The following is a 24451-nucleotide window of genomic DNA, read 5'->3' as shown; positions in this document are numbered from 1 at the left end:
GACCCTGTACTGGACTAAATGGTTAGAAAACAGATGTATGGCATGTTTTGTATTAGTTTTGATGTTGTACAAAAATCACTTAATTTACTTTTGATTTTTAAATTACATTAGTGCATTAATACATGTGGAAGAGTTACAGTTTCAGGTTCTGGACAACATTCAAACAGAAAAGATACCTGCAATACTAATTGATGACTTACATGGAAAAACGAAAAGCAAATCAGAGACAATGAGATTGCCATTATCATGCAAGAACATTGCTGTTCCAGTCATATAAGGATCCTGATCGCAATCTGAAGGGACCATGTGTATTAACACAAGGAAACATATGTAAAGTTTTTCTATCAAACTGATGCAGCTCAGTACAAGTTTTCTGAGATGTCACCTGGGGCTTTTTGCCACCTGACTTTCGAAATGAAAGACAAAAGCCTTGTCACAGAGCTGGAGTGCTAAACAACTTGAAGTTGAAACACATTTATTCAGTTTACTATACAGATCTTGTTGGCATCGTTCTTTTACATTCTCCTGAAGGAGCGAATCTGTTTAGGCAATGCTGCTGCATTTTTAATACATATTCTACAATATCAGTGGTAATAGCCTCTCTCTGATTAACTGTCTTTAAATACACTGCTATGTACAGTACAACATGACTGACTGCGTCTCCGGGAGGGACCCTGCTCTTATTTCCACACTTTAACAATGCCATCTCTGGAAGACGTCACTATAAAGCCCTGCGTGGTTTGGAAAGTGGCGATGTCAGTGATGATATCATGGTGGCCCATGGGCAGAGACTCTGGTCCACGACGAGGCACATCTTCTGTGGATCCACTCTTCTGCTTGCTGTGGATTTCCTGAGGAGATCATAAGAAGCAAGGCGGATAAGCCCCTAGAACACAGTCTTAAACATGTCACACAGATTTGAGTGTGTCTTCAGTGTTGGATGAGCCAAGCACCCTCCTACGTGTAAAGCAGATTGGTTTGACAGCTTACTCCTTCTTCTTGTTCAGTAACAATAAGTCTTAACAATAACATTTGAACTTTGTATTGCACCCATTCATGTGATTACTACTTCTTTAGACAACCAGATATAAGTACACCTCTGAATTAAGTAGCTGGGAGCTATGATATAAAAAACAATAATATCAGAGATAAAATGTTTCCATACAACTCAAATAAAACAGATAATAACAGAGATAAAATGTTTCCATACAACTCAAATAAAACAGATAATAACAGAGATAAAATGTTTGCATACAACTCAAATAAACAATCACTTCATCATGCTAGAAAAAGTGGAAATTCATTCTTGAAATATCTGTCCTTGAAAATCTGTACGCTGAAATAGCTGATTACTTTGCACACTGAAAGCTCTTTAAAATATTCTGACAATTAAACTTTAAACAAATCAAAAGGCTCTCTCTGAAGGCTGATAACAGAAGAAAATGAATTATCCCACCTGTACAACTTCTGTCCCTTCGATAATCTTGCGACTGTAGAAGACAGAGGGGCAGTGAAGGGAGTCATTGGCTCCCCCAGCAACAATATAGGACCTCTCTGGGTAAGCAAGGTCCCAAAACCTGTATGGAAATGAGCGATTACCGGGGAGACGACACTCAAGGATTTGATTAACACCGACTTTTTTTATACCTAGCCGTTTGTGCAAATGAATCCCTTCCTGGGACCGTGTATCGTACACAACTGAGGGAAAAGTCACACGTCCCGATCTACCAGGGAAGAAAAAGTACTGAAGGGCCTTTTAAACCCTTAAGTGGCAAATAATAAAATTCTGTAGTCAATAACCGATTGAAATGCAGGGTCTGAGGAACACTGAATTAAGGTGCCCCAAAGCATTTGAAATACATGCAAATAGCTTTCGCTATTCTCTGCTTCCATTCCACATTAATCTCTCTTCTCAACTACATCTTTTTTTCCCTATTTTGCATGCTGCTTTTAGTTAAGACTGTAGCAAATATCTGACAGGGAGGAGCTGTGGTGTAATGCGCAGTGTTACCGTATCCTCATATCCGATCCAGCAGTCAAGAGCAAAGGGTTCCCATCCGCGGGGCTGCAGTATATCCCATGGACACTGTGGGGAGATGGCTGGAAGCAAGCGGGAAAAACACAACAGGAAATGCAAATGTAATCAGTATACTTTACTATGGATTTATTATAAAGAAATAAAACCAATCTAGATCAGGAGATGCTCCAGTGACATTGGTGAGTGAAATCATACACAAGTTCTGTTTAAATTGGCTCTAAGCTGCCCCTAGCTTACTTGTGGGAGTAAGTTTACTCTGGCCAAATTAGGACAAACAATCGCTCTAAGAGAAAAGGTACATTTTTTATTATACACTGTACAGACGCAGAAGACAAACAAGACATTGCTAGCAACTCCACAGCTTCCTGCCCTGACTGTAAACTGTAGGTAACAGGCATCACTCAGCTGTAATCTAAACACGTGCAGTTTAAAGATGAACCCTGTAACATCTGCCAGATGTGACGGTCGCCTACGCAAAAGATCATTCAGTTAAATCTGTGCACATTAGCATTTACTTAGCCATGTATGAGACTATGGAACTAGAACTATTATAGTTATAATAGTCATATACTACCCTTGTCTACAGCTGAAGACATGGGTAATGCAGAATTGTCCATAATTTAGTACCACAATATACATGAAAATATGTAATTTGCATAACTGACCAAGACGTACAAACCTGCATTTCAGACAGAGGAGGGGTCGAACTAGCCCACAAGGTAAATTTCCGATCTCCCGTTTCCATGTCCCACATGGAGACCTCATTGTTTCCCTGGACAGCTTGAAAAAACAGTTTTTATTACCAGAAACTGCGCGATTTTAATTAAAATTAAAATGAAAAATAAGTAATACTTTCACTACAACCATAATACTGCAAAAGAAGCCAAAGACCACAAACAAAAGTAAGAACAAAACCGGTCATATTCCTTTTTATTTCTGGTAGAGGGTTTTACCAAAACAGAGCAGTTTAATCACACTGAGGCTTTGTGGTAGGATGTAGGATTTCACATGTCACTTACAAAGCAGTTTGCGTTTCTGACGCTATTTAAATCAGCTGCGTTTTTACATATTAGGATAGGATAAAATGTATAAATGTTTTTAGTGTCCCACAATACCTGGTTATGAGGGACTGGGTCAAAACTGAGTTTTTTTTAAACATAAGCCCAATTAACCATGCATCATTCACTGACACTAATTACTTTTCTATAGCAAAAGTGAATTTGAAGACAACCTTCTTAAAGAACCCAAAAGATTAAATTGACAACACTGCAGCGTGTTTCTCATATATATATCATTCTCCGTTCTGTAAGAGCTGCAGAAGGGCTTTGAGGTGTCTCTTACCTGCTATAACGGACGACTGGTAGAGAGGATGCATAAGGAGCCTCCTGATCCGAGCCCTGGCAGGGTGCGAGTGATTGGAGATCGGAAGCTGAAATCTCATGTCCCAGCAAGCCATTGTACCGTTGCTTGTGCCTGCGACAGACATACCGGCGTTCTGACGTCAGAAACACATGTAACAAATGTTGCTCACAAACATGAAAAACACTGTTATCGCCATTCATGCGTAATTTTGTGGACCTGAACCAATTTAGCTTTATCATAGCAAAGAGAGTGAATAGTTATACAATCAATATTTTGATGTGCATAAATGTGATACTTTAGCATTATGCAGTATTTCTTTAACACAATATTGAGAGATTTCAGTAGCCATTTGCAATATCTTTTAAACGCCCTTACCAACACATAGCCAACACTGATGTATGTCCACTGCAAAAGACGTGATGAGGCCCAGTCTGAGGTCATGCTTCAGAGTCCATGCGTTGGTGGATGACCTGAGGTCCCACCCAACCAGAGAGCCATTCACAGTGGCGTAGGCCAGCACGGACTGCGCCCCCGCATTGAAGTGATGCATATCGACCACACAGCCGTCGTCCTTCTGGTCCAAGAACCTGACGCAAAAATGGGAACGCTTCCTTAAACTCTTTGATCTCTGTTTGCACGTGTTTATGGACTGAGCATCAAGCGAAAAATCATTTACAACGGCAAACAAATCCTAAAAGTTATCATTAAAATGCGTAGCGATAGCACATTATTATTTATTGGACAGACAAATTACAGTAGTTAAATTTGTTATGCTGATTCACAATGATCATCCGCTATTGGCTAGCATGCGTAGCCACATCATCAGTAGAAGCTGTAACACGTTTTGTAATAGGCTGCAGATGTTGTGTGGGAATCAGTCCTATTCTTCTCAGAGCCTGGATAAGCACGCGCCTCTTCACTGGGTCCCGAGTCGTAAAAGCCACATGTTGGAAGAAAACCTGCTGCTACTTGAGCAGCGCGGAGGAGGTGTGTCGTCCTGCTGGAAGCTGTCACTGCCCGTTGTACAGTCAGGACAGTTGGTGTATCATGCTGCAGCTGTGAGTCGCACCCTCTGACATCCATCAGTGCGGTCCGACACAAAGCCTTGATCAATCACTAAAGACGACTTGGCTCCATTGTTGACATGTTCATGTGAGGTAACTTAGTCCACTCTGTAACATGCTGATGACTACTCTATTCTCTTGATAAATGGAGCTTACTGATACTGTACGTGGGTTAAGCCACCTCATCTTCTGTTCCCATTCAACTCTCACAGATGAGCGGGTTTAGTGCTTATGCAACAAAGTCACTCAAGTTTACCATGGAGAGCCATGAATGGTTAATTAATCAAAATTACACAAAAACATTGAATCGATATCCAAAATATTATTATTATATTTCTAAACGCAGGCATGGTCAGAGCCGTACGCTGCCATGTATATTTCTGGTAAAGGTGTTTCATATCAAACATATCTGTAAACTTTGGTCAGGCTGCTATTTCGTACATAAAAATGTTCTCATTGAAAAACATCTGGTGAACTTCTCACTGCAATACAATTAAACATCTTGTTGAAACATGCATTCATCACTGTCACAAAATCAAGGTTTTTAAAAAACAATTAACCACACTCCCCAAAAAATTTCTTTCCATCAAAGACTGTAAGAAAGCCAAGACTAATTTCTTGATGTTTAAGTTAATTCTTGCTCATATTACTTTCTCAATACTAGTGCAGCCCCACACTGATTGCATCGGGTTGATAAAAAACGTCTTAATCAGTTGATAGTGGTATTTACGCTCTTAGACATGAAAGAAAAGAATGTGAATAGGCCATACCAGCTTCAATTCTTGAGATTTAAAAGCAATTTTAAAACATGCCTACTCAAAGATACTGTAGTACTTCTTTTTGTGTTTGTCTGGGTACACAAAGACAGAGACTTCTGTGGAATCAACACATGCTACAATGATTTACTGAAATAATGTCTTGTACATTCACCACAGAACACTGAGGGAAAACAGTAGGACAATGTAATATTCCTATCCCTTTGAAGAGAAACAGAAACCGCCAATACAAAAACATACCAATGAACTGGCCAGTGAACTATGATAAATGTGACTACCTGGTTTGAAACGGATGAACTTTGGGAGATTTGGGAGGCTTGTTTGCTTCAATTGCCAGGAGCTGGATAGATCCATTATCCGAGGCGACAGCTAATAGATGTGAACCTTGACAGAACGTGAGCGTTTTCACATGTCCGCCAATGCGCGAGTAAGTCAGCACCGACCTGCAATAAAACAAGAGTGTTTGGAACGCATCGCAGAAACAATAAATATAACCCAACAAGCCGATCAGAGGACCCGGACAGTGCAGTCACGAAAGATGAATTCTCCAAATATGGAAAGGTAATCTGTCACGTTGACACATCCAGCACGAAGAGGAGATGCACATACCGTGTGGACAGGCAAAAAGACAAAACGATTCAGGACACATTCGGAATTGGGTGGATACGTGGTAAATCAAAGTAGTGATAATGATAGATAAACACGGAATGCTTTTCTGCTGATGCTAAAAACATTAGGTGCGTGATTCTGAAAATTGTACCTATTAAAAGTGATGTTTATGTTGACTCATTTAAGTCGGCAAAAAACAGCATAATCAGCCAAAATAAGCAGTTAACTCAACACTTGAATATACAGAAGGTAAGTAAAGGGCAGCCATGCTTAAACTGTGCCACTTGTGAGACGGTAGTTGAAACGCAGCCAGAATTTTATAAAAAGGATACCCAGGAGAGTGCAAAAATATCCAGTTGACTCCTGGATTTAAAAGCACGACATGCCCTAACAAGTTTACGAGAGCTGCTCTTTGACTTGACTTTCCTGGAGGCCATTTGTAATGTCAATCTAAGCACTAAGGGCTAAAAAGGAAGGATTAAATCAAGAGCCCAGGTGAAAATTGAGGACAAGAATATTTAAAACTGAAAATAAGCAGCTATTTAGTGGGAGAACAGTGGGTGTAGGAAGCTAAACGGACTTTCTGGCTTGATGAGGTTGTAGTATCAGTAAGATAAGAACACAGTTTTACATAAACCAGCTTGGTTGCTACTTGTTCAAATCACAGAATGAGAATCGGCAGAGCATCTGTGAGATTGTATGTTACAGTAATAGGTTGAGGAAAAGGTCAAACCAGATTACAGATGGTGCATCTTCTTAAGTAAGAAGCTGAAAAAATCATTATGATAATCCTTGCACTTGTAAATATTATTCAATCAAAATCTGTTCTCAAAGGCTACAGTTGAGCTGTTTACATATTTTACTTGTGAGATCACGCAAACATTTGGAACTGGAGTCCTAATAAGCGTTTTCATTGTTTATAAACATTTATGAATCAACTGAAGAGGATGCTATGTATTCTACGGGAACTGATTGCAACAAACATTAAAACGGCAGCCAATCAAACAAAATATACAGCATGCTAAGGCAAGGTTAAGAAATCTTTTTTTTTTTCTCAGAGCACTGCACTTGGTGAGACATTTAGACTGACTAATCTTTCCAGCGGCTTGACAAACAAGGAGACTCGGACAGTCCGCAACTCCTCCCGGGTTCAGATCCAGGCCATGAAAACAGACGCACAAAGTCATCTTGGCACACGTCGAAACCCTCACACACTGCTCACCAGAGGACCGACGGGTGATCTCAGTTGCTAATTACCTGGTAGTTGTGGTCTTTCCTTCCATTTTCTGGCTGTCCCAGATTTTCACTGTTCCATCATTGGAGCACGTTGCAAACATGGAGTGCTCGTCGGAAACCCGGATGCGACTGACTGCCGATTTGTGTTCGTGCAGGTGAGCCACCAGGAGGCCCTTGGGATGCCACCCTGTAAGAAATGAACGTCCCTTATTGTGCAAAGGGTCTAGGACGGTGGGGGAAAACGGAGCATGAGAAAAGCACCCTTACGGCTGCTCTAAAATGAGTACGGTCTCGTTTACTGATTACACTGTGACCCCCCCCAGGAAGATCTGAGCAGTCCAGATGTTTGGAGTTTCTGCAGCTGCATGAACTGAAGATGTTTAATGTCTCTCACACACACAGAATCTTTCCTAACGAAAGCATCACAGCCAGACCATTCTTACTTTAAATTCTTCTAAGCACGTGTTTAATTCCCGAACCTGCGCTCACAACACTGCACTAGGTTGTGGGGCTCTGTGCTATTGAACTCAGCAAATACATTCGGTGCAGCGCTTTTTTCTCTCCGTGACCATCCCTTTTCGTAGTCTGTCTTTCCAAGAAAGCGTCTGGGTTCTTGTCCGTCTCTAGACCTTCCACGTGCACCTTGTGGAACTTGAAGACTCAAATTTAGTCACTTTATCCACCTCACCGTGTTTCTCTTCAACAGCAGTACTTTTTTGTTTGTTTTTTTGCTGCTGGCAGGGCTTCTTACTGTAGATCTGGGACGTTTCATTCAAAGTGAAAAACAATGGAAAACGGGGACCGCCGGCCTGACCACGCCCCAGCCAATATCCCAGGACCGCTGGTCACATCCTAGTGGAGCAGCACAGCCTCTGCCTGCATCAGTGCTTACTCACTACTGATTTATCATTATAACCGTAAATATGTGGCTTCAATATGGCTTCACCATAGTTCACTTTTTAAAACAATCATTTATTTCAGGACATAAGATTATATTTCCACGTTTACTGCCAAAGGCTAATCTATTCCAGGTTTCTGTTCAGGCAGGGTTCACAACTGTTTTCATTACTTACTGAAACAAAACCACATAAATAGAATTGGTTCTTGTACCGAGGCAATTAATCAACTGTGTTTATAGAGTACTCTAGATATATTAAAAACGCAATAAATGAGCATCAAAATAAACAGCGTTTTAAAAATACAGCCTGCATTTTTAAATTCAATATAATGTCTACAATGTAGTATCCATACCACTCCATCCGATATTTAATACTAAGATAATAGCATTTGCAGATTCGTTAAGATTAGTATGTGCAGAATATCACATTTTTAGTCATTTTATTAAAAAAGAAAAACACTTTTGGACAGTTTGGTGAAAAGAACAAGTTTCACGTGGCCCTATGTTTTAGGGCCTGTTCTATCCTAGTTGACTAGTGGGCACTGACCGTGCAGCTTAGTTAGGGTCCTGCTCGTTTTGGCACATGCGAAACATCCAAAATGTCTGTTGTCCGTGTAGGAACTAGGTGACCAAGGGTCAACTGAAGTTCACTAAAACACTGGGAAAGAAAATCTGCAAGGATACTTCCTGACAGATTTATAGCTTGGAGGAGTGCTAAGGCTCATACCAGGAAGGCTAGTGTAATGCACATAAGATAAGGTATGAAAGAACTATGAATTATTTGAGCATACAGGATGGATTTCAGGGTAGGTCTTCTGGACAATATTAATCTGGTAGTATATGGATGAGCTACTTCCAATGAAGTTGGCAGACAGGCTGGGGGACTGCTCCTCTCTAGCGATAATCCGTTAATGAGATCCATAAAAATAAATGCACCAGGATCCTATATAACCTGTTTTAGTCCCTTCCTGTGGGAGTCTATTTGAATAGGCCTTACAGCACTCAGTGCTGATAGTCTGAGCCAGAGTCTTTCAAGAGCTGAACGCCTGAGGCTCAGGCCTGAAGCTATAAACTACGGTTGATGCCAGGTTTTTTTTTACAAGGAGGCTCTAACGTATCTGCACTTCACAGCCAGGCAGTAGAAAAACAGCGATATTTGAATTCCTAATGCCCAAGAACAGACCGATGTGATACCTTCCCAAAATGCGATATAGGGAACAGTCTTCTCTCTCCATATATTTGTAAATGCAAATAGATTCGCCCCTCCCTGCCAAAATGCTTATGCTGACATGACTCGTTATCGGCACATGCTACAGATAACCATTTCTGTTATCATACACAGAAATATATCAACAACAAAAAAAACATTTAATTGTGTGATTTTTTGCAGCGCTTAACTGAATCGTAATACAATTTCAACGCAATCAGGCTTGTTTCACGTTTTCTCACACTTTCATTTTCTCCATACTGACAGACCTATATGAAAACAAACTGTATGCGTTCAAATTGCTAATTCTTTTTTTACGGGTGAACCTATCTGCTTTTTATTAAATAAAATGTTGATGGCATCCAACGATCTATCCATCTATCCACTATAAAAAAGCCACTTGTTCTGGTAACATACACAGCATATTATTAATATTAATTTACTTTTTTTGCATATAATTTAAATAATATAATTTAATATTTAATATAGTAAACATTATAATGCTCTGTTGTTTAGGACAAGACAATAATCACATTATTTCACATACACAGTAAAGGCCAAATTTAGTAAACTGAAACATATTTTAACTCAGTTGTAATGAGTGTTGTATTTAAAAGTGATTTATCCTTTTAATCTTAATAATAAGTCTCGACTTCATGAAACTGCAAGCATATTTTAGCAGTTTCATTTTTCTTTCCATAGTTGTTTAAATTTTTGTTACTTTTGGCACTCATTGTGGGGATATTAAAATCAATTTTGAATTTTGTTTTTGTATGCGTTGTAAAATGTTTAGGATTTTTGGAAAATCACATGAAAGAAAGGTATGCCTATCCTGAACTAAATCATCCTGCCTGTCAGAAGTCTTCCAGCAATGAGGTCTGTAAATTATACAACAGGACACACTGAAGCTGAATAATCTAATAATTGGACAGCCCGTCCAGCAGTTTTTTCAATCAAAACACAAAACATATGGAGTAAAAAAATGGCTGCTTCACGGATTTCCCCAGGCTGGCTGCAGCACAGCCGCGTCTAAAATGACACTTTCGTCCTGAGTGAAAAGAACTCCAGGGAACAGGCCGCCTCACGTCCCCGCGAGAGCCAGACTCGAAACTGCGCCAGCTCCAGAACTGTAAATTTGGCTACAGAAACCGCCCACTTCTTAAAAGGCACAAGAGGTGTGGGAGGACGATACGGAACGCCGGCGTTTCTTGTTCTTCTGCCAACCCAGCTCCCTCACAAAGGGGAGTACGCTTCCCAGACCGAAGCTACTACAATGAATTAACCGCGTCAAGCACTGCACTCTGACCTAAAGGCGTGCCCGAGGTCCGCTGACCCGGCGGGCCTGTGAAACCCCGGGGGTACCTGGAGGGGGGGGCCTGGTCTCCCACTCTGCACTCTCCATCATCTGCTGGGTCATCCGCTCCGCGCTGCACTGCTCCCTCTTCTGCTGCACCAGCTGCTGCAGCTCGGTCTTGCAGGTGGTGATCCTCCTCTGGTAGGCCGAGGAGCCGCTGGCGGGCTGCACCACCGCCGGGGACGAGGCGGTCTTCCGGGGCTGAGGCCCTGCTCCGTCGGGCACCTGCCGCACACAGGGAGGGGCATCAGCGGCGCGGCGCGGCTCGAAGCGCGAGGGCAGTGGGAGGGGTCTCCTTCCCCAGTAGGGTTCACACTGTGCCGCGTTCCCGGCCACCACCAGCAACACGTCAGGGCCCTGGCTGAGTCACAGCTTGGCCCTGCCCTGGCTGAGGCGATTTCGTCACCAACAGACATGTCCGATGAGAGACTGGGCTGTCTGGCCTCGGTGGAGCACTTCAAAGCTAAACGTGCAGCTCCAAACACTTTCCAGTCTATGAACCGATCTGTGCTATTACTTGATGAAAATGGAGACCGAGGAAAGAAAATGAGCAGAGAATTAACAACGTTAGATAAATTAAGTATGTGAGCAGTAAAGTCATACTTAATACATACACAACAGTTACTTAACAGTAGATCAAAAGGGTAAGAACGGTTAGGATCTGCTTGCTGTCGACCTGCGCAGACAGTCCACATGGAATACAGCTGTCTGGTACCTCAGTGTGAGACACCTTCATGCTTGGATATATGCACAGAATATACTGGGGCAGTGCAGCCAAGTTCTTTTAAAACCAGTACTGATCTGTTCACTGTACAGTGACAGACCTTGGGTTAACTACAATCAGTTGATGAATGTATTCAAATCAAATGAGACAAGGAGAAGCTGGTCTTATCCATGAAGTGTATGAAGTAATAAGAAAAGGAATGGGCTCCAGGGTTTCCTGTCAACCTGCGGCAAAGATGTGACATGGATGTTAACAAGCGGGGAAGACTCGGCTCGCAGGGGTTTTCCAGGCTGAGTTCCCTCAGGCTCGCCAGGTGGAAAGAGAAGTTTAGGTACCGTCTGCGTTGCGTTTGAAGGCTCCAAGGAACCAAACATGCTTTTCCACTCTTCGTTCATGTTGGAGTCTTGCTTTGTTTGTTTTCTTGCTATAAAAGGGGAAGGAAAGATTGGAGTTATTCAACTAATTACATTTATAAACTACACACCTTCCACTGAGAATGAGCAGATGGGACATGGTGAGCAAATGGATGTCTGCAACCAAGTCCCTGACCAGAGCCAATCTTCCTCCGCGTTTCTGATCTAAAAATACATTGCCTTACTTGGAGCACCCAACACGATCAAGCCAGCATGTCCTAACAAAGGCACTTCAAAACCATGAATGATTCTTCACTGAAGAGCACAGGAATTCCAGTACCATTAGTTTGCTTTGTCGTCAAATCCCACACACAAAAACCTAAAAAAAAGATGCCTCAATCCACAGATACCATACATCACCATAGCACATTTCCACCACAATACAATCAAAAGCCAAAGTGTTGTAAAGAAACACAAAAGTGTTGTAAATGTACAACAACGTACATTTCATTCATGTATTATTCATCCAACACTGAATAATCATTTTCACAAGGATGACCGACTGTTACTGAACTATACTATTATTTACCAAACTACAAGGGATTGAGATACTATGAAAGAATTTTAATATCCACTGTCAACACTGTCAACTCACAGTGAAATTTTACCACTTAATCCCCCATGTCACACAAAAAGATCAAAAGCATATGTGCCTCTTTCAGTAAGCTTGAATAGCTTAGAATAATGTTTTCAAATGATCAACTCATATTTAGGAAAGGTAATTTAAGTTTTTACTGACACTTACAGGGAAAAAGATTATAAAGAAATAAATCCATCTGCCACAGACTGTATTTCCTCCCTAATCCCTGTGAATACAAATGACCTCAATGCTTAATGCAAACCAAACAATACAAATGGTGTGCATGAGGCAGAAAACATTTCTCAGATATATGTTTCAGTATCAATTAAGAATCTTTAAGAATCCAGTCATCTCAAAATCTTCCGGGAACCACAAGAATAATTGTCTTGCAGCTTTATCTGTGCTGTAAGACAAAGCAGTTCTCAAGTGTGTCCAACAAATATTGTTACATATGGACAAATTGTTTTTTTTCCCTGTTTTAAATTTTCAAAAAGAAACAGGAACACAGTATAACACCCCCAGTCCAACCCCTGACATTCAAAGGATCCCTACGATTGGATAAATACCACTGGACAAATCACTTTAGTAGAGTATTACAATGTACATTAGAAGCACCTATGTTCGGAAAGCAGAACATGAACAATGTTTTATTTTGTTCCCTCTGTTTAGCAGAGACCAAGCCCAGCTGAGAGTTACTATCCTGGTCTTGCCTTGTTGTGGATTTCCTGACTCCGTTTGCAGTACGTTTCCGTGGACAGACAGTGTGGCAGAAGGGAGTGGAGGAAAACAAATGGTCTTAAGCTATCCACTGCAGCTCCTCTCCTCTTAATCACTCTTACTCCATCCAGAAGGCTGCACGAATACGATGGCAACACCACTTAGGGACATACAGCAGCAATTAGGTCTTAAAATAAATACGTCTGGAGTCTTTTGCACATTTGTTAAAAGCTGTTTCAAAACATGTTTCCATGCTTTGTATTTACAGATGCTCCATTTGGTCCACAGATGTCACGTTCAGATGGAATGGCTCTGTGAAAGAAGTTCTGGTCATTCAGTATGTGGAATCACACTGAATGATCACGATTAAACATATTACAAGCATACCAGAGCAACACTCCCACTTAAAAAAACACCACTGCCCGTTTCATTATGAATAGATACGTCACAAACCTTTTCAGTAGCACCATTTAAATTACATTTTCAACTAGAGAATTACTTATGTATTTATATTGCTTTATCTTAAGAAACAAATCACAAATGTCACTAATATCTCCCAGAATAAAGTGCCTGTCAACCTGCACATAACCCATTTAAAGGAGACATACTTCATAAAAAAGTCTGAAGTATACTGTGTGAGAATAATACTCCACAAACACATGTACTTGTCATTTTTCTAAAATGTCTACACATCTATTTTTTAATTAATTTCTTAACAAAAAAACAAACGTAGCCGTACACTTCATGGTGACATAACAGGAAAAAAAAATCAGTTGGTGACTTAAACCTACTACCTATCGTTAAACATCTCTAAGTCTTTTTTCCCACCTTCTGAAAGCCAATACTGCTGCTGTGATGCACAGACTCCTGCTATAAAAACACTGTATATGGATGAGCTCTCCATATCCCGCCAGAATAACAACATAGAAATGATTTCAGAGCTGGCTTATCCAAAACAATGCACTTTAAAAAGTAAGAGTTCTCACAAGATAATATGTGCTTGTAAAAACTAAGCATCTGAGGTGGTCTAAATATTTGCAATCAAGCTCAGTTGTCTTTCTTTAAAGAAGACTACCCTGCACATATTTCCGAGATGTTTCTCTCTCAAGCCTTGAGACAACAACACTGATGTGTATTATTTAGCCAGTGCCACAAAGGAGTCGGCCCACCTCTTTTTTCCTCTGCTTCTTGTTTGGGTTTGATGAGATCAACGTGTCGGCCAGTGATTCCCAACATGCCCAGGTCAATCACTCCACTCTGGGCACTGTCATTCAGGTGGCTCTGGTCCATAATGTTAGCCTTGGCCTTGTTTGATTTTAGCATGAAGTCTTTCAGAGCCAACAGCTTATCTTCCTCAGATTCAGTCATTCCCTAAATATAAGCACAGCACATACAGCAGGATCGTACAGTGATAGCGTTTTCTGTCATTTTAAAGTTGGTTATATTATATGCAACGTCTATTGACCATTGTAACAAAGTATATTTCAAGGACTCAAGATTGTTGCTGCATTAATCTCAGTTCCTCTGCTGAAATACATGTTTAAAGTAAAGCCAACAGTTCTTAATGCTTCACACAAATGCTTACTGCAATGTTGTTTTGTCCTAGGAAGTTTAAAACTTATTGTCTGTCTGAAGAAAACATCACCTGCCCTGACCTGTGAGAGCAGTTTCTTCAGAATCTGCCCTACAGCTGGGTCCTCAGGCCCAGGGCACTCAGGAATGGAACCAATGCGTTTCTTCTGGCGGAGATGCAGGTGCCTGAACAAGCTGCCGATATCTTTCGACCTCAACGCATAGTCGAATATGGAACGGCTCACAGGTTCCTTCAGAACACTGAGGAGGACTATTTCCTTGTCAATCTGTGAATCGTGGAAACAGGTTTGATTATATACACTGTTTTTTAAACCAATGCTTGTTGTATAACATGGGCAAGAACCCAAGGGGATGCCTACATTCCACTTCTAAAGAAGGTTAAAAGTGATGAGGTATTAGGTTAACAGTGTGAACAAGCATGTTTCCATTGCTGCATACAACTGTACATAGCAGTCACTGTATAAGATATAATAAGAGCCTTAAGGAATTATCATGCATGGTTTCTTTATTGATACCTGTATGTCGTTGCACCTACATATGCATGCTTTTTTCCAAATGAACACTTTAAACATTAACAGAATTTCACAGTATAGAGGCACTGCATAAAATGAAAACCATTTTTTTTCATACAGCTAATTCAGTCAATAAACACATAGTTTCAGAGTGAGGAGCTGTTTATTTCACAGGGAAAAAAACAACAGACTTCACAATTGTTTTAAGTACCCTCTCCTGAGGAAGGAAGACTGTCAGTAGCTTTAACACTGACTAACTAAATGCATTTACAATTTCGGAACAGCCAAACTGCAGATTCTGTCCGGCGCAGCACCGTTTTGTGGATGTCACAGTTAACAGAAGGGTGCACAGCCTTACCTGTATGATTGGCTGGGTAATAAAGGGATTTAAATGAGGCATCAACTTGCAGTAAACATCTGCGATGTTGAGGTGCTGAGCCACAACAGTCATAAACCCAACTGCCCCATACCGGATCCAGAGGTTAGGATGGCAGAGAAAGGGAGCTGAAGGAATGACAAATAACATATGAAATAGCAGATGTAGCAAACATAATAAAGGTAGAAATTAATTTAAAAACACTAAAAACCATCACAGTCTCACATTCTCAAAAGGACAATGAGAAATAATGATATGAGGCTGATTTCAGCATAACCATCTAAAACTTTCCCAAGATTCACCACATGCGCCTGCATCTGTCTTGTGCAGAAAGCTGGAGCACTCAGGAAATACTATGCATTCAGAATGGAAAAAGAGTGCTGGATGAGAAAGAGTGCACTCTACTTCAAAAACAAGGTCTGGCAGTTTCTTGTGGGATGCAAAGGGAACTGCATCCAGGTACAGAAATGATTAAATTAACAGAATGATGTCAAGGAAAAAGACTCCATCTGCATTTTTCTGATGGAAAGTGCAGGTCCAGAGATGTCTGTTATTTTGCAATTTAAACATATTTTAAAGACATTTCCAGGAAAATACATCAGCTTTTAAATGATTGCTGACTGTAGACCAAGAGAAGGTGTCACTACTGGAGCAAGAGGCAGCCACACACTGTGTGTTTGTATCACACAAACACCACAATGTCAAGCTAAGCCAAGACCTAAATTTCAGTAACCACTGGAGTAAACACTCTCTCCTCCCGTTACTGTCTAGCTGCTACTGTTTGCTGTGCTCTTCCAAAATGCTATCTTGGAGAGTGTAATGTGAGCACAGACAGAGTCTCCCACCTGCAAGGGGTATTTCTAAGCACTCTGGACCTGCATAAGACCGAGGAGAACTAAAACAACCAATGGGCACTGGCAGACAAATCAATACTGCAGACACTGGTCATGACTAGCGATTAATTTGAGAAAGTATTTACTGAAATATTTGCTACTTTTAGAAAGGGTAATTTCACTGCAAATCAAGTCACCATTTTGCACTTAAGCAAAATAATCCTTTAAACATGGTGATAGACTGCAGTGCTTTTTCTAAAATTTACTCCTCTTTCCGTTGGGATGCTGAACGAGGTTTTCATTGGCACAGTGGAACAGTGTCTGTTAAATAGCATCCTTCCTAAACAAAGATACATTTTAATTTTAGGTAATGGATAGGCAATTAAATCACATTCTTATATGTTGCATTTCTTCCGATAACTTTCTCCCATTTCGTTTAAATTGTCATAATTCTTAGGCTACTGGATGTTCCACTCCTGTTTTCTGTGCTCACACATTAGAGCCTAAAAAACAAAGACACCAAGAGAGTGTTTATGATATATTAAATATTTTTAAAATATGAAAGCTTAATATTAGTCAATTCCTAATAAATATTAAAGACTAATGGAACTATTGTAAAGAGCTTTAAAACAACACCACGATTGAGTTCGTGCCATCTTCAAGGAAACATGAGCAGACAAAAGTGTTCAAAAATGACCATAATAAAACCGATCTCATCTTACAGTCTATTTGAGATATTTAAGCTTAACTTGACCAGAAATTCTTCCTTTACAGGACAAATATGCACACTGAATTTCAGGAAAATGCGAGATGGCAATGTCAAATTCAGGCTGATTTCATACAGAACGGTCCTATTATTAGCACTTAGTGCCGAATGAGATAAACTACACCGGACCGTTGAAGAATGTTGGACGACAATGCTGAGACATATACCTCTGGCACAGCGGAATTAATGGGTAAAGTGAAAATCTAAACCCCCCCCCAAAAAAGCTAAACAACGTTCAACCGCGCCGAGGGCCTCACCGATATCCCCGACAAACTCGTCGATGTGGGGCTTCTGCAGCAGCCCCAGCTGACACATGCAGGTGAGGGCGTGGAGAGCCTTGTAGATGACGAACTCCTCGGCGTCGCTCAGGCCCTGCTGCAGGAGGGGCTTCAGGATGGAGGAGCTCTGCCAGCCCACGTACGCCGCGACCCCTGCACGGGGTACACACACGGCGTTCAGGCACGCGTCCAGCCTCGCTCTCAGCTTCCCACTATTTTCACTCAATTTAAAATGCTACAACTAATTAAGTTGAATTGTTTAAATTACCAACCCACAGGACCCTAAGAATAGTCACACTGGATATCAAACCAGAGGAGCTACAGCAGCGAGAGTACCTTCGGTCGCTGCTCAGCTCCTGAGGAGGGTTGTTTCTTTTAACATTTCCACAAAGCAATGAACTTTGTAACATCGATACTGTAACTATTATCAAGCTACAGTATCAAGATATTAGATCTATCTAATATCCAGTCCTTTTAAAATACATAAGCATGCAGAAATGTGCACTGCGATTGTTCGCTTTTTGCTGGTTTGTTTTTTTTACACCTTAACAGCTTTTCTATGAATAGCATTTTTTCCTTGAAAACTGGACATTGCCACCATTTCAAAGATTTAAAAACTCTGCCTGTGGTTGCAAAGCTCATCAAGCAATGGTTTAAAAATTGATGACTACACACAAGGCTGGACGGTGCACCTGGGGCGTCAGACTCTGATCACCCCCCGTGCAGAGCAGATAGCCACATGCCACCCGGACACTCACCCACGATGCTGTCGAAAAAGGCCCCCCGGAGGTGCCAGTCATTCTTGTCGTTGAGAAAGGTGATCATATGGGAGAGGAGCACGTCGTTGGCCTTCTGCCGGCCGAAGAAGACGCAGAGGCGGGTGATGCCGTTCTCCATGAGCGTCTGCTTCACGATGTTCTCGGGGTCGCTGAGCAGCGTCACCACCTTCTGCTGCACCATCTCGTGCAGGGCCTGCAGCTCTGCGCAGCATGGGGGACAGGGGGACGTGAGCACAGCGAGGCGGCAGCAGGGTCTTCTCTGGATACACAGCCAGTCCGATTACAGGCATCCCCGAGGCCCGCGGACCAACGAGTGGCAGACCATTGGTGACGTGTTCCTTTTAACTAAACATATACTGTACGTATAGGATGTGTTATTAGCCTGTATAATTAACTACGTCTGCATTGGGCATTTCATCCCCAGGGATCCCAAAGTACTTCACGTACTGGAGACCCGCAGCTGCAGCACAGTGCAGAACCAGCCCGGGTGGGGCGGGACAGGCATGACATGCCAGCAGTCCTGCTAACAAGAAGTGACAAATTGCCTTACCAGTTCAATTAAGGGGAAATTATAAATCGGACAAACCCAGAGCTTGTTCTTCTACATGAATTGCTCTTCATTAAGATGATGATATGGGAAAAACATGAGCAAACAGAAAAATTGTCAGCTCTGTACTGATGTTTGCTCATCCCTGAGGAAATTCCCCGAAGAGGCGTCACCTGGGTTCTTATTAATTGAACTACACTAAACATGTGAATCCTTAACTTATCCTGCCTGAAAGTGTTTCATTCTTCCATGTCTAAAATTATTTTTGAGCTACATCTCCATCTGAGAACTGTTACTAAATCAAAATATTGTGCTTACACAATATATTTTATGTATTTCTTTGTTAACAGATTTGTTTCAAGTTCCCCATAAGAGCAGCAGAAAACTCAGTGTAGACTGTACTGTAATTACAGTAAAATCAAATCATATATTTTTACCCTACTGACACCTAGTGGTTTTGAACAGGATTTTTTCCAGGAGGCTGATGCATATGAAGGTGGAGTGTTGAGTGAATTGACTATCACCTGAGGGTGAGATCATTCTGAGGGAATGGCTCATAGTGACATCTAGAATTAAGGAATTTCAAGGAAATGATCGCTGCAACTGGAGAACATCAGGCGATAAGCAAGTGAGCCTGTCAGATGAGCTTCCGGATGTGCTTCATCAGTTTTTCCTCCAGTGTCACAAAGTTACTGTATGAGAGGTTTTTCCATAGAATCAATGGAAACAAGGCCAGGAGTGAATTAAAGCAAGACTGCAGAAAGTGACTTTTTTCTCACACTACTAAAAAATCGTACAAAACTAAAAGGATAGTGTTCTGACATACAGTAACCTGAATTAGAAACTGCGATTGACCTGTAAGGATCATTTCTGGTGAACTTAGTTAACTAAGCTTTTGGAAAGCCACTGTTTCACTCAGCTGTACTTAAATGGGCTGTACCAGAACCTACATTCCACCTCCTTATTTCTCAATGTTCTAGAGAATGGAGTATGCCACCCTTTCCCATCTAAACCTTAGAAAATGACACCAGCTAATCACATTCTACATTGAGATGATATTATTTCATTATATAGGCCCCCTGAAAAACATTTCAAGCATTTCAATTAAATTTTAATTTGATCCATGTAAACGCCAGCTCCATCCCTTAAGAATCCAAAACTAAACCAAAACTGCAAATGGCCCCCAGTTCTAAACTTTGCTGGATCTAAACAGCACTCGCACCGAGCCTGTGAAACGGCAAACACAGTTTCATTCCAGTCACACCAGCCAGCAGTGGTGTCAATGGCCAGGCCTCTGACATCCGAGTTAATACTATGCCAATAACATCCACATAACATACAAAATGAAAAGGTTTGAGTCAAATATGAGCAGCACCAAATGAATTAGCACAAGTTCAGTTTAAATATACTTATGTCAAAATGCCCGAGTAGCAACATTCAGTGCAGTTTACCAGAGTCATAGTTTTCATTGGGATGCAGAGCTTCTTCAGCATCTTCTCCATTTAAATCATGTTCCACATTCAGGTTATTCTCCTGGACCAGCTCCAGAAAGCGAAGGGCGGTCTCAGCCAGAAGTGCTATGTTCTCTGGTTAAAAATAAGACAATACAAATGCATTTAAAGAACAATCAACTAGCTGCAGAGCCACCTGACCATTACCCAGAATTCCTCAACTTGACTAGGTCTGGAAACTAGAATACAAAATACACGCACCATGCTGCTCATAAAATCCCACCAAAACAAAGCTCACTCTTACTATGCCGAGACAACGCAGAACATTTTGACTCCAAGAAAATGTCTGAAAAGGATACACACTCACCTGCATAGGCAAGTCTAACTATGGTGGCTTCATCCTGGGCTAGATGGGCAATCCCAGGCAAGATGTATTCTGGGTAGATGTTGATGTCATTGCGGGGCACCTCCTTGACAAGCGCGAGCACTTTGGTGAGAGTTCTCACGGCCTCTGCCCTCACCCGGGGCACCGGGTCATTGCAGAAGTGCAGCAGATAAGGGGTGATGCGATCCAGCACGATTGCCACGCAGAGCCTCTCAGCCAGGTGCAGGATGAGCTCCAGAGCCGCAAGCTTGGAGTCGCAGTAGCGGAGGGTCTGCAAGCAAGAGGTGATGACGGACACCAGGATAACCAAACCGTGCTCTTTGGTGTCCCCCTCGGACTTCTCCGCCTGGTCGCCCCCGCAGAGGTTGTGGATGATGTTCTCCAGGTCCTTGCGGATCACGAGGATGCGCTCGTCTGCAGACTGAAAGGTCTCTTTCGCAAACTGGGCCATGTAAGGCTGCAGAAAGGTGTAGAAGATGTCAGGGAAGGCGTGGCCCCTCTGCTGTTTCAAGTACTCCTCTGCTGTCAAGCGCTGATCCGGCTCGCGCTGGACCATCTGAGCCACCTGCACACCAGAAGAAACAGACTTATTACAACCGCGGACGCACCCTGACCGTGACTGCAGCCAAATACATAGCAAAGAACCTGCTGGTCACTGGGCAGATTCTGGCTTTAATGAGAAACTGAATCATGCTTTCACCACCCCCAGTGCTAGAAAATCTTAGGTATATTTCAAAATATACAAGAAACACTAGTTTCTCATTAGCCAGAAAAACCTACTGTTATCTCTGACCCGTTACTGACATTTCTTTGTAGAACGCTGATAACTATTACTTAATACCTCACTAGTAAATCTGATTCAAAAACTTAAAACAAAGAATGCAACATTTTGTTTAAAAAATGTGAGCATTTTGTCATGAATGGTGGGAAACAGGTTAGTTTTACTCTATGGATGATGCACTGTTGCCATAGTGAAACGTATACAAGAGGAACCACAAGAGGTTCCTATGCAAGAGGAGCCACAGGTTTGGACATCTGGTGCCCGTGCACGGTTAATGAGTCAATGATGTACAACATTGATCGGAGGGATTAGAAAGGTGCCTAATTCAGAATCCCCCCCCCCCCCCAAAAAAACTTTTTTTCTTTACAAAAATGACATTCGTGGACAACGTTCCAATTAAGAACCTTACCAGATCCCTGATACTCCGATCCTCAATTTTCATAAGTACTTGTTCTGTCTGAAAATGTCCCTTTCTGTAAGCCAGCAACTGGGAGAGGTCAAACAAGGGTACTCCTTCTGTGAAAAGCTCTGCTATAACACAACCTGAATAACACAAAAACATTTTTTAGAGTCATGCATTTGACCTGTAGAAACAGCCATTCAATTTGCAAGTTTCGTTCTTAATTCTCTAGAAAGTAATAACCATCTTTGCCTTGCATTCTGAGTAACCTGACACGGATGGACCTGGGATACACTGCCAATCCATTTCTAACCTGGGTGACAATTAACATTAGCCAACAGCCGAAGCTACTGAGAGACAGGTCCTGACACAATTAGATACAAACAGTGACTACCTGCAGAGAAAATGTCCATGGGCTGTTTGAGTTCTCCTCGCGTTCTCTGACTGTTACTGGTGAGGTCTACCAGAGGGGTGGTTTGGTCGCTCTCCGTAGCAAACATACTGCCGTCTACGAAGCGCTCTGGCGCGATATAGCACGTCCTTCTTCTGGACGTGTCGAAAAAGTAATTGAAATCAGCGGGGTTGTCCTCAGGCAGGTAGGTGGGCTTGAAACTGGCAAAGTCGGTGAGCAGGACCCAGTTCCAGCTCGTCACCATGACGTTCTCCGTCTTGATGTCTCCGTGGCGGACCCCAGACTTGTGAGCTTGGTCAACCGCGTTCAGGATCTGGAAGGCGATCCACTTCTTCTCAATGTTGTTCAGGAAGGGCCTGGTACTGATCCGGTCGTACAGGTTGTCCCGGACGTACTGCCGAAAGAGCATGGCCGCCTTCTCCGTGAGAGTTGCCTTTTGAAACGGGAGGCAGTTCTGCGATGAGTGCAGGCGGATCTTGAGCTCCTCCAGCTCCTGTTTGTAGCTTGTCAGAGGCAAGGAAGGGTCCTGAATAGCGAAGACCTTAACCACTACCAAGCCCTCCCTGTGTTTCGCCCTCGCAACCTTGAAGAACCTGGTGCTCCCAAGGCTTTTATCGTATTCAAAGTCATGGATGTCTGAAAAGTAGCTGTCAACACTGAGAATCTGCGATGGCGCGATCCCAGCAAGCTGGTTCCCCATGATGCTCCCTCTGTTCAACCCCGTGCAGTCTAGTCAGAACTATTCCTGAGAGAAACAGTGTGACAAATAAGAGTCAGTGTTTTTGTTTCCTTCACGATCCGCATTTTAAATACATCTAAACATCACTAACCACAAAACGGGAGCATTAAAGGTTACAGTACTTACTAACTGGAACATCACTGTGTTCTAGTTTGTCTGAAATAACTTGCCTTTAGTTTGGGTTTGTAATACTGTAAAAAAAATCACCTTCTCGTTCGTATCCCATGTTTTAGTGCTGATTCATTAGTGCGTTATTAATGATCTAAAGCGTTAATAAAGATTAAAGAGGCCGTCTACACTTGAATGTAATAACTTTATGTATAATGATGGCTGCGGTTACAAAAAACATAATTAACTGTAAGCATATTGGGCAGCAGACACCGAATTGAATACACAACATGTGCTTTTAAAATCGGTCTGCTTATACTGTATATACTGTAACGCATCATATAGTAAACTTATAATCTATAATTATTCCATAACTTACGGAACCGAAATGCTGCGACCACGGAAGAAAACTCCTTGCCCTTATCTCGTAATTACGAGAAAGTGATCTTGTAATTACGAGATAGTAATTCTCGCGTACTTAATGTGATCACGCGATAGCACAGTTGTCGGACAAAACCTACATCAAGTAGGCAGCTGCGCCAGCATGCGTAGGCTGCAAAGGAATAAGTTAGAGCTTTATTCCATGCTGAAAAGATAAAAAAAAAGGAAACAACGGCCGTAGAGCCCTCACATACGGTTCTCGTAATAACGTGATAAGGGGGCGAATTTTTTTCGTAATAACTAACCTATTATCTACATCTATAATTCAATAATATATATAATTCTATGCTCTAGGCTAACTTTTAGAAGAAGGAAAGGACTGTCGAAAAAAGACTCAGACGTCGCCCAGGCTTTGCAAAGACAATGTAGCAGATTCGAAGAGAACAAAGCACGTTGATGTCCTTAGTTTTACAAGATGATATAGAAACGACGCCGACAAACCAACCAAAGGTTTCAAGCAAGCAATAAGTAAATGAAACACCAGACAAGCAGGAGTAAGGATCGCATTTCCTACCCTGTTAGCGAAACGATGAAGTAGTATTTCACTGAAAAAAACTATGCGGCGTTCATTATTTCTCATGAAACTTAATCTTGTTCTTTCCGTAACACAGACGACGACATAAACATATTAGAGCTATAAAGACACAATTCCTATTTATCCCGGAATCCTGCATCAGCGCAAGCACATCCTTCCTTGTTACTGTACAGTACAGTGCTAGCATCACAACAACAACAAACCCTAAACCCTACGTACTTCCGGCAAGAGGTATTGTTTCCGGGTTAAGTGATGACCTCACTTGATTGATGTCAGACTCCCGCAGGTTTGCACGGTTCTGCGTTCTTCGAGGGATGCAGTGCAGACGTCTGGCTTATGGGAGGACCTAAAACCCATAAATCATTATGAGTGTATAATATCACACACAGGGCTATTATTATTACCTTAATCCTGAAAATACCATAACATGCAGTATTCAATTCGCCACTAACAGGAAAAAGTTGCAATAAACTAACCAAAACGTGGATATTCTATACATACAGCCATTTTGCATCTTAGGACATCTCCCATAGACAG

General features: G+C 41.8%; 1 protein-coding gene across 3 annotated transcripts; it reads right to left on the bottom strand.

The window, feature by feature from the left end:
• Nucleotides 1–458: 458 nt before the first annotated feature.
• On the bottom strand, nt 459–24440 carry pik3r4 (phosphoinositide-3-kinase, regulatory subunit 4). Of its 3 annotated transcripts, none has more exons than XM_088929651.1 (20): nt 24134–24440; nt 22074–22836; nt 21689–21822; nt 20481–21063; nt 20114–20248; nt 18095–18316; nt 17316–17489; nt 15442–15587; nt 14634–14837; nt 14148–14349; nt 11604–11692; nt 10553–10769; nt 7107–7272; nt 5519–5683; nt 3776–3987; nt 3380–3511; nt 2718–2818; nt 2012–2100; nt 1457–1577; nt 459–851 (listed from the first exon to the last, which is right to left on the bottom strand). In XM_088929651.1, the coding sequence occupies exons 2-20, from the start codon at nt 22789–22791 to the stop codon at nt 681–683; spliced, it is 3981 nt and encodes a 1326-aa protein (XP_088785777.1). In that variant the 5' UTR covers nt 22792–22836; nt 24134–24440; the 3' UTR covers nt 459–680. The 3 variants fall into 3 exon arrangements, with proteins under 3 accessions (XP_088785777.1, XP_088785776.1, XP_088785778.1); XM_088929650.1 differs by having other exon boundaries at nt 23894–24140; XM_088929652.1 differs by lacking the exon at nt 24134–24440 and adding an exon at nt 23038–23268.
• Between the last annotated feature and the right edge of the window lie 11 nt (nt 24441–24451).

Source organism: Atractosteus spatula, chromosome 12 (genome assembly GCF_055471065.1).
Source record: "Atractosteus spatula isolate fAtrSpa1 chromosome 12, fAtrSpa1.hap1, whole genome shotgun sequence".
Lineage (NCBI taxonomy): Eukaryota > Metazoa > Chordata > Actinopteri > Semionotiformes > Lepisosteidae > Atractosteus > Atractosteus spatula.
This window is presented reverse-complemented; position numbering and strand designations above follow the sequence as displayed.

Coding starts and splice junctions, on each gene's coding strand:
- pik3r4 (XM_088929651.1), bottom strand. CDS start 22,791: ATGGGGAACCAGCTTGCTGGGATCGCGCCATCGCAGATTCTCAGTGTT. Junction 20,249..20,480: donor AGTTAGACTTGCCTATGCAG/GTGAGTGTGTAT, acceptor ATTTTTAACCAG/AGAACATAGCACTTCTGGCT. Junction 14,838..15,441: donor TTACCCAGCCAATCATACAG/GTAAGGCTGTGC, acceptor CACGATTCACAG/ATTGACAAGGAAATAGTCCT.